Raw genomic sequence first — 18,159 nt, forward strand, 5'->3', positions numbered from 1 at the left:
TACATGTACAAAAGAAAAATGCCATGAAAAAGCACTAATAATCAAAACGAGACTCCCTAAGAAGCTGGCAATTCGGCCCATCACTAATGTGAACTCAGACCTTCGTGACAGCCCTGTTTCACCTCCTCCCCTTCCTCCCGCCCCCACCCCCACCCCACTGATTCCGATGTCGTTTGTGCTGCCGCTGTTGCTCCCCCTTATCGACGCCTCCAGATATACTAGTCAACCGACTGAGATCGACAGCATCATCGCCGGATTTTCTCTTCTTGCTGTTTTGCGCATTCCATCGCTTTTCAGCCCGTTTCTTCTCAGATTTTTGTTTAGCGGCCTTCAGGAGTGCATCGAGACCGTCATCGTCGTCGTCGTCGTCATTATCACTACTTCCGCTTCCACTGTGGCCGTCATCGTTCTCTTCATCTTCGTCGTCTCCGTCTCCGTCTCCGTCTACATCCCCATCTGCATTCGCGTTGTGCGAGCTAGATGTCGCCGTCGCCTGCTTGTTTGAAAAACAAAAAATCCGATTAGAAACTATAAATTTTGCAGAAAGAAAATAAGAAGAAAGAGAACATACCAGCCCCTTCCTCCCTTTCCTCTTGAACCCGCCAAAACTCTGTCGGCCGCCCATAACCTCCTCATCCCCCACATCGCCAAACCCATACACACTACCGCCATCCATCGCCGTTTGTGGATGGGGTTCGGGAAACGTCCCCGGCGGATACTCAATGACCCATTCCTCCTCGCCGGCCTCGGCGGCCTGTCTCGCGATAGCGGCGGCCCGTTTCTCCTCCTCAGCTCTAATCGCGGCGGATATGGCTTCTAGATCTGCGTTGCCCGTGGCGGGCGTGGAAGGTGTAGATTTGGAATGTGAGGAATTCTTTTGGCGCTTGGGTGATGGTGTGGGCGTCTTTAGGGTATCGTAAGATTGTTGTTGTTGGAGCTGTGAAGTGGAGGGTGTTGAGGGGGTATGTGTGTTTGTATTTTGTGGATGTAGAGGAGGCTGCGGCTGCGGCGGCGCGTTGCATGAACTGGATGGGGTTAGTTTTGAGGTATTTTTTGGAGGAGATATGTATGGAAATTATACCTTTCATGGTCAGCAGCCGCGAGGACATTGTCTTTGGGGATTTTGGGGTCGGCATGGTTGTGGATGAACAGTATTTGCACTACCCGTCAATGTTGATGGCGGTTGGATGCGAAGGGAAAAGAACTATTGCTGTGGAGAAGGATAATTCCTGTTGCTCTGTAAGATTAGGCGACCATGCTCTCTCCAATTATTAATGTATAGGAATGCATGCGCAGTTGTAAAAGGAAATATACACCAGCAGATGAAGCCGTCGTTGTGTCTTCGAAAAGCCCTGATGTCAACTTTTTCGGTTGGATGAGGTTGTCCGGGCAAGGAACGCAGCCGATTGGCTCTAACCACATCAAACCGGCCAACTTCAACTCTTAAATACCACCAATCAATCAATCAATATGTTTTAAATACTAACCACCACGCATACCAACACATCCTCACCCACCCGCAACAACGGGCTAAACAACATCATCCACAATGCTCGCCTCCACAAGGTCCCGTCTCTGCCTGGCCGCCGCCGCCGCCGCCCGCCCATCCCCTTCCCGCCTCCTCCCCCGCGCCTACACAACCACGGCACCACGCCTGTCCGAACCCTCAGAGAACGCCATCCCGGCCAACGACCCCAACCCGCGCAAGAAGGTCAGCCCCGTCTCCGCGAGCAATGCCGTGCCGACAGATGCCATGGGCTCCCGGGACCTGCCCCTCCAAGAATCGGTTGAGGAAGCACAGCGCCAGCTAGCTAAGCAGGCGCCCAACCGGACCGCTATCTGGGCGAAGAGCCAGCAGCCGCGGGAAAAGGCCATGACTGGGCCACGGTTCGAGCAGACTATTATGGAGTATCAGGTAAGAAGTTTTTTTTTTTTTTTTTCCTTTTGGTCTACATCTCCTTTTGCATCCTTGTGGACGGGCTACCTGCTCGATGTATTTTTCAATTGTGTGCGTCGAGGAGGCGGTGGGATGGTGAAATCCCGACCAGCAAGAGAGACGCGGCCAATCGATTGCTATTGTGATTATCCGGCAAGGAAGACCCTCATGCTAACATCCCCACCAAAAAGCCCCGACCGTACGCAGCTATCGAATTGATCCACAAGCAGCCCGTGCGATGGACAAAGGAGAAGGTCGTCTCCTGCGACGGTGGCGGAGGACCCCTCGGCCATCCCCGAGTCTTCATCAACACAGATAAACCCCAGATTTGCGTGTGCGAATACTGCGGTCTTCCATTTGTACGTACAGGACCCAGGACCAAGGCAGACTTGACTTGTTCCGCTGCAGGATTTGCTCTATCTAACTTTCGGTTTGAAAACACAGGCAAACGAGAACAGCCGGAAAACGCTGGAGGCGCAGGAACACACGTCGTATCCGTTGGAGCCGCTTGGACACCCAGCGGAAGTCAATGAGTCGCAACGAATCACGCCAGAAGGTTTCGAGCAGCGATAGAATAGGAGCGGAACTACCATAACACCAGCAAATAAAAAACACAATATAATAGATCCCATTTTCTTCTTGTTTCATTCCGTCTTTCGACTCCTTTCATTGCAGCTCAAATAACAAACAAAGCGCAACACCATTTTCCAATGCTAATTTTCGCCAATTCTTGTGGCGTACACTGTTCCTTTACTGTTTCCTAGCCCGTTCTGCGTGTACATATAGTTTGTGGGCCTGTTGGGCCGAGAGTAGCGAATGGCATAAATGGAATCCAAACCCGCTCTATCAAAAGTTGTGGTACCCATCTGGTAAATCGTTTAGGCGATGGAGCCATCTCCCTTCTCTCCGTGTGACGTATTTCAGCCACTTCATACTGGGAGTAGCAGGTCGACTTAGGCATATTAAATGTGCAAAGCGATTGAATCTATGACTCCTTGCATACAACTCACTGATTCTCTCCCATTGAGCACAACAGCTCGTTGTAGACGCAGGTGTATATCTATCTACACAGTGTACCTCCGGTTCCAAAGGGTCCAACAACTCCAGATTAAATACCCAGATAAAATAATAATGAAAGTCCAGTCAGTGCAGAAGCACAAAAACACACATAGCTAGTGGGAAAGAATATTAAAAACTACATCTTCTCCCCCTGGATAGTCGCCACGACCTTGCGTGAGTGCTTACTGGCGCGGAATTCCAGATACCAGATGCCCTGCCAGGTGCCAGTAGCTAGTCTCCCGTTGGTAATGGGGATTGTGACAGATGCACCGATGAGGGCAGATTTAATATGTGCCTGGAGGGGGATCAGTTAGCAAATCAATTTTTTCATACATACCACGTACGTTTGCATGGCATGTCATATCCATCCCCAACCAATGTCTCCATCCCATCAAAATACATCTGGAGAAACGAAAATTGAAAAAAGAAAAAAAAAAAAAAAAAGAAAGAAAGAAAGAAAGAAAGAAAGAAAGACAAACCGGCATATCATCCAAACCCTCCGCACTATGCCTATACAGCTCCCCCTTCCGATCCTCCGGCGCAATGCGATCCAGCGCATCGCTCATGTCCGCCCGCACATCTTCGTCCCAGTTCTCGTTCAGGCTGAGGGCGCAGCTGGTGTGCTGGATGAAGAGGTTGAGCAGGCCTGTCTTGTACGTGCGTAGCTCGGGGAGTTCGGAGACGATGTGGTCTGTTATTAGGTAGGAGCCGCGGGAGCGTGGGGGGAGGGCGATAGTTCGTTGGAGCCAGGTCATTGTGGATGGTATGGGGGAGGAAGAGGTGGTTGTGGTTGCTGGTGGGGTTGGGAATGGGGAGAGGAGGTGGAGGGGCGGGATGTAGAAGATGGGCTTCAGGAGGGAGATGAAGAGGCTTGGGAAGAAGGCGAGGATGAACAGTGAGAGGAAGAGGAGGTGGGAAGGGAATTGGAATGAAGTTGGAGAGGTGTTTCTAGAGGTTGGAGGCGGCATGGATTTTGTTTGCTGATCCAGCTTGATGGCGGGGTGGACGGGCGATCAGTACGTACCGTCATATTTAGCTGAATAACTGGCGGAATATTTATACTCAATAAAACAATATATCCTCCCCACGGCCATATACCAAATATCGGGAAACATTATATACATTATGGAGAAGAGTAACTTAGATATTGTATATATATATATATACATATTACTCATGAATTAGATCACTGGAATCATTCATTCCCGCCCACTTTGGCTTGCCATCCCTAACATCAACCACCCGTTGAGAGTAAAAAATATGGCAGCTATAAGACATCGTCGAGATGTTAGTGAAATAAAACCCTCTTCCAATAGCAATTTGCTACAAAACACAAAACACATACCTGGGCTCAAAAATCTTCCTCACATTTCTCCCTCCCTGCCCCTCTTCCTCCAATCCACTCTTGGATTCAATCAGACTTGGAAACAGTAATATGACATTCCTCCCCTCATCCATGATCGGGGAGTGGCAGTAGGAGCACGAAACTTTACATGGCAGATGATGCGCATGTTGTTTCTCTGCGCTGTTGTAGAAATTCAGTCCCTGGGTGCCGTGCGTGAAGGTCATATCCGATTTATGGAAGATGGCCGCCCACTGGAATGGGGCACCTAAGGATGGCTCGTTAGTTAAAGAGATCTAGAAATCAAGAGATTTTTTTCATAACTTGCATATGCTGTGTTTGATATAAATACAGCCTTGACTTGTGTCTATGGGGATCAAGCATCTGTCAAGATATTTAAATAGGGGCTAAATAGGGGGGTAACTACTGAATAGCAGGTATTTAGTATTTTGGAGGAGAAACACAGGACTAACCATGCAGAACTTGACATCCGGTACAATGGCAGTATTTGACATCGAGTGGCCTTTCTCTATTTATCTGATATGTCACTCTCCCACAATGGCATTTCCCGGTCCAATATACAGTGCCAAATTCCTCGGTTCGATGGGCTTTGTAGGGAGGTCTTTGCGACCATTCTTCAAGGCCTGAGGGGGTTTCTGAAACCATTGACAAACTGTATCAATGTGTGAATGGCAATATTACAATATTTTTCTTTTGCCAGTGCTGAAGAGTTCATGGGTGTGTTCATTGTTGTGATATTTATATAGTATAAATATTTATTCCACTTTGTCATAAATAAACATTCACCCATCGACTCCTTGACTCCTCCCAACCGCCCAAGTCCGGCCCCCTTTCTACCATCTCTCCTATACCTCTCATCTAGCAGGCGAGAGCTAAACAGTGGTTGCTCTCACTCTCTACTAACCTATCTCTCTTTTACGGATTGCTTCTCATATGGCATCCAGAAAAATACCAAAGATGTCAGACGATGGATATGGCTACGATTGTGGCGGAGGAGATTACTCGTACGACGAGCCCTACGATGATGGTGAATCCTACGATGCTGAAGACTACACCGGGGATAACGCTGGGAGTAATTTCAATGAGCACGATTCCCTTTCCTACGACTAACTTATTTATCGCATTGATGGGGCGTCGGAGGGTGATGGACACCAAGACGCGGAAGGGTATCCTCAGGAGGAGCTTGACGTCGACTCTGACGAAGCAACCTATTCCTCAGACAGTTCCTGTGATGGAAGATTGCACGAAGAAGTAGAGTCTAGTTACAGGCGTGCTTCGGGTCCCAGTTGTGGCTCGTTCGCTCGACGCGGGGGCGTTCAGGGACACGGAGACACTTCTATCATTGTAACCCCTTTAATATTGCTAATATGGCAGTCCAGCCTTCCGAATTGACAAGCAGCGGTGTTATCTGAGCTTAATACTTTTATAACTTAAACGGCATATCTATATGGTAATCTTTTATTTTCCATCCTAACACCATAGGAGGTTGATGGAAAAAGGGCAGGCTACAGCAGGATATACATCGCGGAGCAAGATGACGTAGTATTGGAACCGATAATGCTCCTTTGAGCGATGGCTTTCACTTTACGCACCTGATGGCAGACAGTGGGCGTGATAAGTTCTCAATGAAGTATATTATAGCCTGTCGTAGTTATGGGTTATAGGAGGGATTGCCAAATTGATTCATTCCAACTTCGCAGTAATAGCAGACTTTTTGGCATAAGCATGACAAGAATCACCGATTCCACGGGTAATGATGATAAAGAAGAAGGGAATCTTCCAGCATTGATTGTAAGGTGGACTTCTATTCATGCATTAGGTTGCTGATGTCGTAGCGACCCTGAAAAGTGCAATAGTATTGGGATATACGCAGTGGTTAGTTAATTCATCAACGCCATAAACTGCCTTAAGAGATAGAGAGAGCAAATCAAAAGAATACAAAAGTGAATAAAAGAAACAAGAAAAGAAAGAGACAGCAGGAAAATAAAATTACATCACTGCTCCTCAACCCCTTCCATCCCCGTGTCCGCCGCCTCGGCCCCGACACCATTCTTACTATCTCCTCCTCCCGTCCCGCCATCCTCCCCCGTCAACAATACCTTGGTCTTGGGCATTCTACCGCTGCTGTCGGGCCCCGGCTGCTCCCCCGGTGTGACCGCAACCACATTATCATTCTCATCCACAAACTCGAAGTTATATCGTGATAGCAGGTGCGGGATGGCCGAGAGTTGCGGGCCGTACCGTGCCGTGTTATCGTACAGCTCGAAGAGGGGCACGGCGAGCAGTTTCATGTTCTTGGGGACAGAGAGGACTTCTGTGGTTTATTATTAGTATCTGCATATATACGCATATGTATATATATAGTGATACAGTGATATATCAAGAACATACTCTTCTTCGGCAACTGGATGAAATACAGCTTCTTGCACTCCTTGGGCCGCGTCACATGGCCAGGGAGGAAAGGGTACATGAAGGTCTCGAAATTCGGCCGCCACCACTGCGCGAGCGTGTCGCCGATTTCCCAGTCGTCGTTCACCCCTTCGCCGCTAAACTGTGAACCGACGGGGGCTAGGCGCTCGTTCAGCCGTGTTTTGAACCCTTCGACCTCGTCGTCATCGTGGTGCAGGTAGTCGCCCGGTCTACGTAACATGTCAACATATTAATTGGTTATTTCCCTCCCGCTACACACGTATATATATATATATATATATGGATATATACGCACAACTTGAAAAACGCATTCGCAATCTGCAACATCAGGACATGGGGATGGTTATGCTCATGGCACACCAGCACGCCCTCGCACGTGCGCCTCATGCCATACTGCTCGTAGTGTTCTTCCAACCGTTTCAGACGCGCCAGTACCGACGGGTCTTCTTCCGGCTGGTTCTCTTTGGTTCCGAATGTGTAGTTTGAGAGAGGGTATAGGCGGATTGTGGCTGGTTGTTTGGCGGAGAAACCGTGTGGGAGGATGGGGCTGCGGATGAGTTTGATGGGTTAGTAATTTGAAGGAGGAAGTTTCAGGAGAAACGGGAGGAGAAGGAGGACGATGAGGAGGCTAGGAGATAGGAGTAATGCGCGTATCAAGATTGGATACATACGGGTTGGAGCTCTGTAGCGCAGTCGTGGTTACTGTCGACATTCTGTCAGACTCTCTGGTTTCTAGAATTTCGATCCCGCTGTTCTTCTTTTCTTTCTTCTCGGTTGCGGAATGAATAATTATGTATGCAGCGGATTTAATGCGATGTTTATCAGGCTTTTGGAAAAGGAATTGAGTATATTAGAGACAGTGCGTGGTTCGCGGAGAACGGTTGTTGCATACAGATAGGATAGATAGATTGATAGCTTTCGATTTTGGCGTTGTGGAATATCTATTTTCCGGAGCGAGATTCAAAGTTTCTCATTATTCAATCTTAATTACGGAGTATCTATATAACCGTGCCATGCTTACTCACTCTCTGTAGTGAGTGCGCCACAGTGTATGGAAAACCACACTGTAAAGAAAATATTTTGAATATAGTAATCTTCAAAAATTAATTAATAATCACCATCATATCTATCTATAATATAAAGATTATCTATATACTCATTAGAAGATGTAGAATTCACTGTAAGTTGAGATTCTATAGAATTATCTTATTGTGATTGAATGACTGTAGATTTTGTAGATTTGATTTCAATCAATCAAAGAGTCTTATTAAATGTCTTTTTCATCTCATCTGCTCTACAGATCATGATCTTGCAATTGGCATTCTTAATAGTGAGAACTTCATCTACTTACATCTGTCTGTGAGAGAATTTAATGACCTGATATCTATTTGCTTAATAATGATCTGTAAGTTCACTCTCACAGTGCATGTTCAATTTCATCTGAATTATGCTATTCTTGAAGATCTTGTTCAACTGTCTTGTCAAACCAGGTGTAAGAGTATTCTTCACATCTTCTAAGGTCTTGACTGCTGCATTAATTTAATGACATAGTTTTACAACTGTCTCTGAGAAGATTAATTATAAGAAGACAGTTGATAATTGATCTGCAGATGACAGAGTAAAGTAATTGCATACATCATCATCATCATTGTATATGTTGAGATTCAGAGCATTATTAATAGTAAGAGATCTCAATCAATTGAGAATTATATCATGATTAACTGAATACATTTCACAGTCAGCAAAGCCAGCTCTCACAGTACTAGGTTTGAATACTTACAGTCAGATACTCTTCAAATTAGCAAGGAATTCATACTGCTTATATCTGTAGTGAGCAGTCTTATTAACTGTCTTTGTATAATAATGCTTATACTGCTGAAAAGATACATTATCAAGAGATTATAGAATATAACTTATATAAGATGAGAATCTGAACAGAATAATCTTATGAAGATTGCAGTATTAAATAAATTCTTCTGTGAGATAAGAATCATGATTATTTATTAATAGCAGTCAATGACTGTTCATTTAACACTTTTTTATCATTTTATTGAATTACTTGATTCATTCAAATTCAATCTCATCATTTGTAAAGCCAGACTTGAATGCAGTGATAACATAGTTGTCAGATAAGTTAAAGTGTGTATATTAATTTGTAAGAATAAGTGCTCGCAGGTGATTATTCAGATGTTTGCAGCTTGGCATGATATGTACTGTTAACTACTAGAAGTGTTTATGATAGAAAGATAAATGTAGAGATTAAATGTATAATAGCATTTAAGCTGAGTTATGAATAGTATTCATGAACTTCAGTCTATATAGTTATGTGTAGTTAAGAGCCGCTAGCTCTATTGATTACATAAGAGATAGAAATAGAGATAAAGAATCTGTAAGAAGTGAGATTTCTTACATATCTTTCTCTCTCTAAGACTTTGTTCATGAAGCCTTTCACTGAGTGACTTCATAGTCAGCTCAGCACTGCAGTGATACTCACTAAAAATTCTTCATATCTATAAAAAATCTCAGTGAGGAAAAATTCCTTGTTACTGTGAAGAGAAAAGAGTCTGTCACTCAGTTTCTTATTCTGTGAGATTCTTTATAATCTACAGATTCTTCTCTGACTACTACACAGATTCATCTCACATCTTTTATACAGAAGGATTTCAGTTGACTCTCAATCATTTTCATGAGATTCTTGTGTGATCATTACACAGATTCATCTTATAGATGAATCACTCTCTGTGAGATCATTCTTATCAAAGAGAAACATTTATAAGTTGATTTTTTATTCATTCTTACAAATCATTGCTCTTTAATACTGTAGAATTGTGAGGAATTTTCCATTCTTTCATCAACTCTGTAGAATTATAGAATCAAGATATTCACAGTCTGCAATCACTCTTTATAGTCATATAGAAAGATTCAGATCTGCAATTCATAATCACTCTTATTTACTAGAGTGATCTGACTGTTTTATGAGATCACTCACAGTGTAAGCAAATCTCTCTAGAGTAGTATAAATATCTCAGATCTGTTCACAGAATCTCATCTTCTTTTTTCTTTTTTCTGTAACAGCTCTTATTTCTATAAACTGTGAGTATTCTCATTCATCTGTGAAGTGTTTTCACTCAGATGATAGAGAGAGAGTGTTTCTGACAATGTTCACATGTTGATTCAAGAACTTCTCAAGAATAAAAATTTTTTCAATTTCAATATCTTTATAAATAATGTCTGATCATCACTGAGCTTCTTGTGAGTGTCTCTGCAACTTCTCTGATCACTTTTTACTGACTGATGAAGTAGGAGTATCACTACTCATGATCATGTCTTCACTCTTCTCAGTCTCATCATCACATCTGATCTTCAGGTCAGCAGCTCATCTCATCTCTTTCTCAGGTCAGTCTCTGGCTTCAAGCAGTGCAGTCTCTTTCTTTACTGTAAGTCTTCTCACAAGTAATTTCTTACAGATTCTAGCTAACAGTTCTTGTAAAGCTCTCAGTGTTGCCAGTGTCTTCTACAGCTCTGCAGGTCTACAATCACTCTCTTTCTGCTCACACAATCTCTGATCAGGTATATGTGAATATGCCTAGATTTCTTATCAATGATTCTCACGCCGCAGTGCATTTCTGCAATCTCATTATTAATGAGAGATGAGTCTCTGAGTACCTGCAAAATCCAGGTAATCAAGACAATGTGAATGTCATGAATTCATGATAGAAGTTGATCTGAATAGATGAGCTCTCTCTTCATATCTTTATTATTTCCAGGCTGAATACTTCAGCATAACTGAGAGAGCAGACACAGCTTTATGAGAAGTATCTGATTATATATACAGATAATCAGTCTTCAAGATTCTGCTGCAACTGTACACACTCTGATATTCAGCTTCTCTGAAGTCTGTGCATTTCTGACAGTCTTTATATCAAATGTAATAATTGTCTGTATCACAGGCATAATGCTCTCTGCTTCTTTGAAGAAGAAAATTGATAGTTGTGAAGAGATTGAGTGTCATAAGTGTTGATAATATGAGTGTGAGTTTTCTTTATTTTTTCTTTATTAATCTCTAAATTGTATTCACAGTTCTGTTTATTTTCTTATTTTTTAGCTTTAATAAGAATATGTTTTCTTCTTCTCTTATATACACTGCAGACTGTTCATCTCAGTAGAAACTCATTATCTTATAGACTAGAATTCATAAATGACAGTGTTAATATCTTTATTATAATCAGATTCTTAGTGAAGATCATGTCATTCTGACTTATCAGAATTTACAGTATAAAAGTCATGTCTCAGCTTCTGCAGATATCTTATCTACTCAGATGATTCTCAAGTAAACTCATTCATCTTGTCAGAATATCCTTGCTACTGAATCTTGAATCAGAGCTTGTGATCTCACTTCTCTAAGTCAACAATTTCTTTGACCTGATATTCTCTTTCACTCTCTAGTGCTTTGCAGACAGAGTGATGAGTCACAGAGTTCTTCTCTAAGAATTTCTTATATTCACAGAGTAAAGAGACATGAAAAATATTATATATCTGCAACTTAGATGACAGTTTCAATCTATAGAACTGTGAGCTAACTTTCTTTATAATCTTATAAGACTCTGTCTGTAAGAGATTCAACTTCTTACTAGATCTTCATATAATGATGTTTTCTAGACTCAGTCAGACTCTATCATCTTTCTTAAAACTCTTTATAATGTGTTTGAAGTCATAGTATCTCTTCTGATACTCTTGAGTCTTTCTCAAGAATTCACAGACTTTCTTCTGAATCTTCTGAATTCTCTCAGCTTGTTCACAGACATCATCACACTCTATAGTGTACTCTTATAAGTTCATCAAGATTATCTGCAGATGAGTCTCAGTGAGTATCTCAAAGAGAGTTTTATCTGTGCTGATATGCTTTGAGTTATTGTATATAAACTCTGTAAGTGATAATTAATACACTCAGTCATTCTGATTGTAATTAACAAAGTATCACAGATACTGTTTTAATATACTTATCAGACATTCTATCTGATCATCTGTCTGTTGATGAAAAGCTGTGCTTAGATCTCATGAGATCTTCAGTATAGTTATCAGATTAGATCAGAATTCTTCTATGAAGATTGATTCTCTATCTGAGACAATGTTCATAGATAATTCATACAATCAGATCACATTGCAGACAAAGATATGAGTTAAATTCTTTGACTTCAAGTTCTTGTGAGTGAGTATAAAGTGTGTTATCTTGATAAAGCAATTCACTATCATCAGCACACTGTTAAAGCAGGCATCATATATGTTCTTACTTTCAGAGAGGCTTATAAGAACATTTATTTCTAGCTGTTTTCAAGGTTTCTGTGAGATGAGTAGAGGAGTGAGTTCTTCATATAATCTGAATCACACTACCTGTGAACTCTGATAAACAGCATAAGAATTCATTATTTTCTTCACAAGTTCTCACATCTTCAGTCAGAAGTATTTTCTTATGAGCAACTTATAAGTTCTAATATCTATAAAATGACTCACTAGAGAAGAGTCATGATGCCTTTTAATGAGTTCTATACATAGAAACTCATTTATAAGCACATAAATTCAGCTCTCTCTTCACAAGAGGCTATTTAAGTCTCTTCAATTCTTTATTTCTGCAGGATTAATCTCTGTTATAAGCAGTTTTCAAATATGCTGAGTATATTCATTCTTCAGTTGCAGTTCAGACAATCTGAATAGAAGATCTTACAAAGACTTATACTCTGTTTTTCCTTGCATCAGGTCTTTCACAGCACTTCTCAAAGTCTGTAAACTCTTCAGATTTGTAAGAATAAGTGCTCGCAGGCGATTATTCGGGTGTTTGCAGCTTGGCGTGATATGTACTGTCAACTACTAGAAGTGTTCACAGTAGAAAGATAAATGTAGAGATCAAATGTATAATAGCATTCAAGCTGAGTTGTGAATAGTATTCGCGAACTCCAGTCTATATAGTTATGTGTAGTCAAGAGCTGCTAGCTCTATTGATTACACAAGAGATAGAAATAGAGATAAAGAATCTGTGAGAAGCAGGATTTCTTACATACTTCTCTCTCTCTAAGGCTTCATTCATGAAGCCTTTCACTGAGTGACTTCATAGTCAGCTCAGCACTGCAGTGATACTCACTAAAAATCCTTTACATCTATAAAAAACCTCAGTGAGAAAAAATCCCTTGTTATCATAAAGAAAAAAGAGTCTGTCACTCAGTTCTTTGTTCTGCAAGGTTCTTTATGACCTACAGATTCTTCTCTGACTATCATGCAGATTCATCTTGCATCTTTCATACAGAAGAGTTTCAGTTGACTCTCAACTATTTTCATAAGGTTCTTGTGTGATCATCACATGAATTCATCTCACAGGTGAATCACTCTCTGTAAGATCACTCTCATCAAAGAGAAACATTCACAAGTTGATCTTTCATTCATTCTCACAAATCATTGCTCTTTGACACTGTAGAATTGTGAGAAATTTTTCATTCTTTCATCAACTCTATAGAATTGTAGAATCAAGATGTTCACAGTCTGCAATCACTCTTTATAGTTACATAGAAAGATTCAGGCCTGTGATCTACAATCACTCTTGTTTACTAGAGTAATCTGACTGTTTCATGAGATCACTCACAGTGCAAGTAAATCTCTCTAGAGTAGTATAAATATCCCAGATCTGTTCACAGAATCTCATCTTTTTTTTCCTTTTTCTGTAACAGCTCTCATTCTCATAAACTGTGAGTATTCTCATTCATTTATAAAGTGTTTTCACTCAGATAATAGAGAGAGAGTGTTTCTGACAATATCTGTGTATTGATTCAAGAACTTTTCAAGAATAAAAATTTTTTCAATTTCAACATCTTCATAAATAATGTCTGGTCACTGCTGAGCTTCTCATGAGTGTCCCTGTAACTTCTCTGATTGCTTTTTACTGACTGATGAAGCAGGGATGCTGCTGCTCACAACTGTGCCTTCACCTCTCTCAGCCCCATCACCGCACCCGATCTTCAGGCCAGCAGCTCATCTCATCCCTTCCTCAGGCCAGCCCCTGACTTCAAGCAGTGCAGTTCCTCTCTTTGCTGTAAGTCTTCTCATAAGTAATTTCTTACAGACCCTAGCTAACAGTTCTTGCAAAGCTCTCAGTGTTGTCAGTGCCTTCTGCAGCCCTGCAGACCTATGACCACCTCTTCTCTGCTCACACAATCTCTGACCAGGCATATGTGAATATGTCTAGGTTTCCTACCAATGGTCCTCGCGCTGTGGCGCATTTCCACAATCTTATTATCAATGAGAGATAAGTCCCTGAGTACCTGCAAAATCCAGGTAATCAAGGCAATGTGAATGCCATGAATTCATGACAGAAGTTGACCTGAACAGATGAGCTCTCTCTTCACATTCTCATTGTTTCCAGGCTGAATACTTCAGCACAACTGAGAGAGTGAACACAGCTTCATGAGGGATATCTGATCACATGTGCAGGTGACCAGCCTTCAAGGCCCTGCTGCAACTGCATGCATTCTGATGTTCAGCTTCTCTGAAGTCTGTGCATTTCTGACAGTCTTTATATCAAATGCAATAATTGTCTGTACTGCAGGCATGATGCTTTCTGCTTCTTTGAAGGAGAAAATTAGTAGTTGTGAGAGGATTGAGTGTCATGAATGTTAATGATATGAGTGTAAGTTTTCTTTATTTTTTCTTTATTAATCTCTAAATTGTATTCACAGCCCTGTTTATTTTCTTGTTTTTTAACTTTAATAAGAACATGTTTTCTTCTTTTCTTACATATACTGCAGACTGTTCATCTCAGTAGAAACTCATTATTTTGTAGACTAGAGTTCACAAATGACAGTGTTAATATCTTTATCATAACTAGATTCTTAGTGAAGACTGCATTATTCTGACTTGTCAGAATTCACAGTATGAAAGTCATGTCTCAGCTTCTGCAGATGTCTTATCTGCCTGAATGATTTTTAAGTGAACTCATTCATCTTATCAGAATACTCTTATCACTGAATCTTGAATCAGAGCTTATAATCTCACTTCTCTGAGTCAATAATTTCTTTGATCTGATATTCTCTTTCACTCTCTAGTGCTTTATGAACAGGGTGATGAGTCACAGGGTTCTCTCCTGAGAATTTCTTGTATTTGTGAAGCAAAGAGACATGAAAAACATTGTACATCTGCAACTCAGGTGGCAGTTTCAATCTGTAGAACTGTGAGCTAACTTTCTTTATAATCTTGCAAGGCCCTGTCTGTAAGAGATTCAGCTTCTTGCTAGATCTCTGTGTGATGATGTTTTCTAGACTCAGTCAGACTCTATCATCTTTCTTAAAACTCTTTGCAATATGCTTGAAGTCATAGTATCTCTTCTGATACTCTTGAGTCTTTCTCAAGAATTTACAGACTTTCTCTCAGATCTTCTGAATTCTCTCAGCTCATTCACAGGCATCATCACACTCTATAGTGTACTCTCACAGATTCATCAAGATCATTCATGAATGAGTCTCAGTGAGCATCTCAAAGAGGGTTTTATCTGTGCTGACATGCTTTGAGTTATTGTACATGAACTCTGTGAGTGATAATTAATACACTCAGTCATTCTGATTGTAATTGACAAAGCATCACAGATACTGTTTCAATATACTCATCAGGCATTCTATCTGATCATCTGTCTGTTGATGAAAAGCTGTGCTTAGATCTCACAAGATCTTCAATATAGTTATCAGGTCAGATCAGAACTCTTCTGTGAAGATTGATTCTCTGTCTGAGACAATGTTCACAGATAATTCATGCAACTGAACCATATTGCAGATGAAGATATGAGTCAAATTCTTTGACTTCAAGTCCTTACAGGTGAGTATAAAGTGTGCTATCTTGATGAAGCAATTCACTATCATCAGCACACTGTCAAAGCAGGCATTATATATGTCCTTGCTTTCAGAGAGGCTCATAAGGGCATTCATTTCTAGCTGTTCCCAAGGTTCCTGTGAAATGAGTAGAGAAGTGAGTTCTTCATATGACCTGAACTGCACTACCTGCGAATCCTGATAAACAGCACAAGAATTCACTATCTTCTTCACAAGTTCTCATATCTTCAGTCAGAAGTATTTTCTTGTAAGTAACTCATGAGTTCTAGTATCTGTAAAATGACCTGCTAGAGAAGAGTTATGATGCCTTTTGATGAGTTCTACATGTAGAAACTCATTCACAGGCACATAAATCTGACTCTCTCTTCACAAGAGGTCATTTAAGTCTCTTCAGTCCTTTGTTTCTGCAGGGTTGATCCCTGCTGTAAGCAGTTTCTGAATATGCTGAGCATATTCATTCTTCAGTTGCAGTTCAGACAATCTGAATAGAAGATCTTGTAAAGACTTATACTCTGTTTCCCCTTGCACCAGGTCTTCCGCAGTGCTTCTCAAAGCTCACAAATTCTTCAGATTATAGATACCCTCTTCAAGAATTCTCATGAAGATTCTCAGAGTGTTGACTCTCAGTGTTGCAGAGAGTAGTTGTGCAGGCTTCTTCTCTTTCTTTTCCCTCTTCTCTTGTGAGGGATTGAGAGACTCTTCAGTCAATCTCTTTGTAACACTCAGTCTGAGCATTTCATGAAGCTTTTCTGTCTTCTCTAGCCTCTCTGTGTCTGTTGTCCTGGCCTTCTTAACATAGTCTGGCCTGTGAGAGAGTCTGTCTGCTGAGTTCTTAATTCTCTTGATATGCTCTATCTTGAATCAGAACTCACTCAGTCTCTGAGCTCAGTGAACCTGCTGCTGTGAGAGTTTCTTGATTGAAGCAAACTGTCACAAGCTGTCATGATCAGTTCTAACAGTAATCACTGTTGTGAGGCTCTTGAAGTAGTGATGTCAGTGATGGAAGAATTTCACTATTATAAGAAGCTTCTGATCATGAATGCTATAGTTGATCTCTGTGAGTTGCATCTTCCATGAGAAAAAGGCCACTGGAACTCAGTTCTCATTTAACTGTAGTTATGAGACTATTCCTGAAATTACAAAGAAGAAGGCATCTGTCTTCAATCTGATTAAGAGCAAGAGATCAAAGTGGAACAGCATCACTGTATCTGTGAATACCTGTTTCAATCTTGCAAAGGCTCTGTGAGCTTCTGAGATAAGAAAGTCCTCACAGTTCTTTCTTCTCAACAACCTTTTCATTCTTCATTTGTGGGATGACTTCTTCTTGTTTCCACTCTTCAGTATGTCTGTAAGGGCCAAGAAGATCCTTGCAAATACAAAGATAAACTGTCTATAGAAATTCACAAAGCCCAGAAAGATCTGAATCTCATGAATACTAGTTGGCTCTGGTCATGATAGAATAGTCTCAACTCACAAAGGTTTCATCTGAATATCATCTGTGATGATTACATATCCTAGGAAATTAATCTGACAGACACTGAAGTTGCACTTCACAAGCTTAATATACAGTTCTGTCTCATCTAAGGCCTTCAACATGCTTTGCACATGCTCAGTGTGTTCTTCCTTCTTTATGAAGTACATCATCACATCATTCAGATATATTATCATGAAGACATTCAGATATGCATGAAGTGTTTTATTGATGAAAGACTGGAATGCTACAGAAGTATTAGCCAGATCAAAAGGCATCACTAAATATTTAAACAATCTCAGTGCAGTTCTAAAGGCAGTCTTTCATTCATTCTCAGATTATATTTGCAGCTGTGTATATGCATTAATCACATTCAGTTATGTGAATATGACAGCTCCCATGAGATGATTGATCACATTCTCAATCAGAGGCAGAGAGTAGTGATTCTTTGTTATCTTGGAGTTCAGGTCACAGTAGTCTACACACAATCTGAGATCTTCATCCTTCTTCTTCATGAACATCACAGAGGCTCTCATGAAGGTCTGTGAAGATCAGATGAAGTCATTCTTCAGATTCTTCTTCACATAGGTCTGCAAGGCCTCTGTCTCATAGTGAGAGAGCTTATAGATTGATCCTCAGAAGGGTTTCTGCCCTTCTATCAAATCTATTGCCAGATTCTCCTTACAGTGAGAAGGAAGCTCAGCTGTCTTAGCTGAGCTGAATATCTCTGTGAGATCTCAGTATTTCTCTGATATCTGAAGCTCAGTTTTCATGACTGTGAGATTCTCAGACACTTGCAAAGTCATCACATAGATGAGCTTGTCTTCTCTAATCAACTCTGCAGCATTAACTGCTTCTACCTCTGTAAGTGAGTCTGCCAACACTGATCAGAAGTATAAACCTGACTCATGAACAGCTATGTGCAGATTGTGTCTTTGAAGTCATGTAAGTCTCAAATACATGTTATCTGTGATGTCTGTGACAATCACAGTTTTCACAAATCTTCTTCAGGTTTCAGAGAGATCTTGCAATTCAA

The 18,159-nt window shown here is 41.0% G+C and overlaps 6 protein-coding genes across 6 annotated transcripts; 2 read left to right on the forward strand and 4 right to left on the reverse strand.

The window, feature by feature from the left end:
• Positions 1-118: 118 nt before the first annotated feature.
• BDCG_04576 (uncharacterized protein) lies at positions 119-1,136 on the reverse strand (the record flags this gene model as incomplete). The annotated part of the gene is made up of 3 exons (XM_045420228.1): positions 119-493; positions 572-1,025; positions 1,108-1,136. 3 exons carry the CDS (start codon positions 1,134-1,136, stop codon positions 119-121), a joined length of 858 nt encoding a protein of 285 aa, XP_045276377.1.
• On the forward strand, positions 799-3,220 carry BDCG_04577 (NADH dehydrogenase (ubiquinone) Fe-S protein 6). Its single transcript, XM_045420229.1, has 3 exons — positions 799-1,915; positions 2,128-2,295; positions 2,381-3,220. Exons 1-3 carry the CDS (start codon positions 1,550-1,552, stop codon positions 2,507-2,509), a joined length of 663 nt encoding a protein of 220 aa, XP_045276378.1. The 5' UTR covers positions 799-1,549; the 3' UTR covers positions 2,510-3,220.
• On the reverse strand, positions 3,132-3,963 carry BDCG_04578 (RalA-binding protein 1; the record flags this gene model as incomplete). Its single annotated transcript, XM_045420230.1, has 2 exons — positions 3,132-3,290; positions 3,475-3,963. The coding sequence occupies 2 exons, from the start codon at positions 3,961-3,963 to the stop codon at positions 3,132-3,134; spliced, it is 648 nt and encodes a 215-aa protein (XP_045276379.1).
• A 202-nt stretch (positions 3,964-4,165) lies between these two features.
• BDCG_04579 (uncharacterized protein) lies at positions 4,166-5,082 on the reverse strand (the record flags this gene model as incomplete). Its single annotated transcript, XM_045420231.1, has 3 exons — positions 4,811-5,082; positions 4,341-4,605; positions 4,166-4,262 (listed from the first exon to the last, which is right to left on the reverse strand). The coding sequence occupies exons 1-3, from the start codon at positions 5,001-5,003 to the stop codon at positions 4,166-4,168; spliced, it is 555 nt and encodes a 184-aa protein (XP_045276380.1). The 5' UTR covers positions 5,004-5,082.
• Positions 5,083-5,133: 51 nt separating this feature from the next.
• BDCG_16974 (uncharacterized protein) lies at positions 5,134-5,530 on the forward strand. The gene has a single exon (XM_045426151.1). The coding sequence runs from the start codon at positions 5,292-5,294 to the stop codon at positions 5,466-5,468; it is 177 nt and encodes a 58-aa protein (XP_045280937.1). The 5' UTR covers positions 5,134-5,291; the 3' UTR covers positions 5,469-5,530.
• A 172-nt stretch (positions 5,531-5,702) lies between these two features.
• BDCG_04580 (autocrine motility factor receptor) lies at positions 5,703-7,702 on the reverse strand. Its single transcript, XM_045420232.1, has 4 exons — positions 7,460-7,702; positions 7,084-7,335; positions 6,750-6,997; positions 5,703-6,672 (listed from the first exon to the last, which is right to left on the reverse strand). Exons 1-4 carry the CDS (start codon positions 7,498-7,500, stop codon positions 6,353-6,355), a joined length of 861 nt encoding a protein of 286 aa, XP_045276381.1. The 5' UTR covers positions 7,501-7,702; the 3' UTR covers positions 5,703-6,352.
• Positions 7,703-18,159: the final 10,457 nt, after the last annotated feature.

This window comes from Blastomyces dermatitidis (genome assembly GCF_000003525.1).
Source record: "Blastomyces dermatitidis ER-3 genomic scaffold supercont1.4, whole genome shotgun sequence".
Classification (NCBI taxonomy): domain Eukaryota; kingdom Fungi; phylum Ascomycota; class Eurotiomycetes; order Onygenales; family Ajellomycetaceae; genus Blastomyces; species Blastomyces dermatitidis.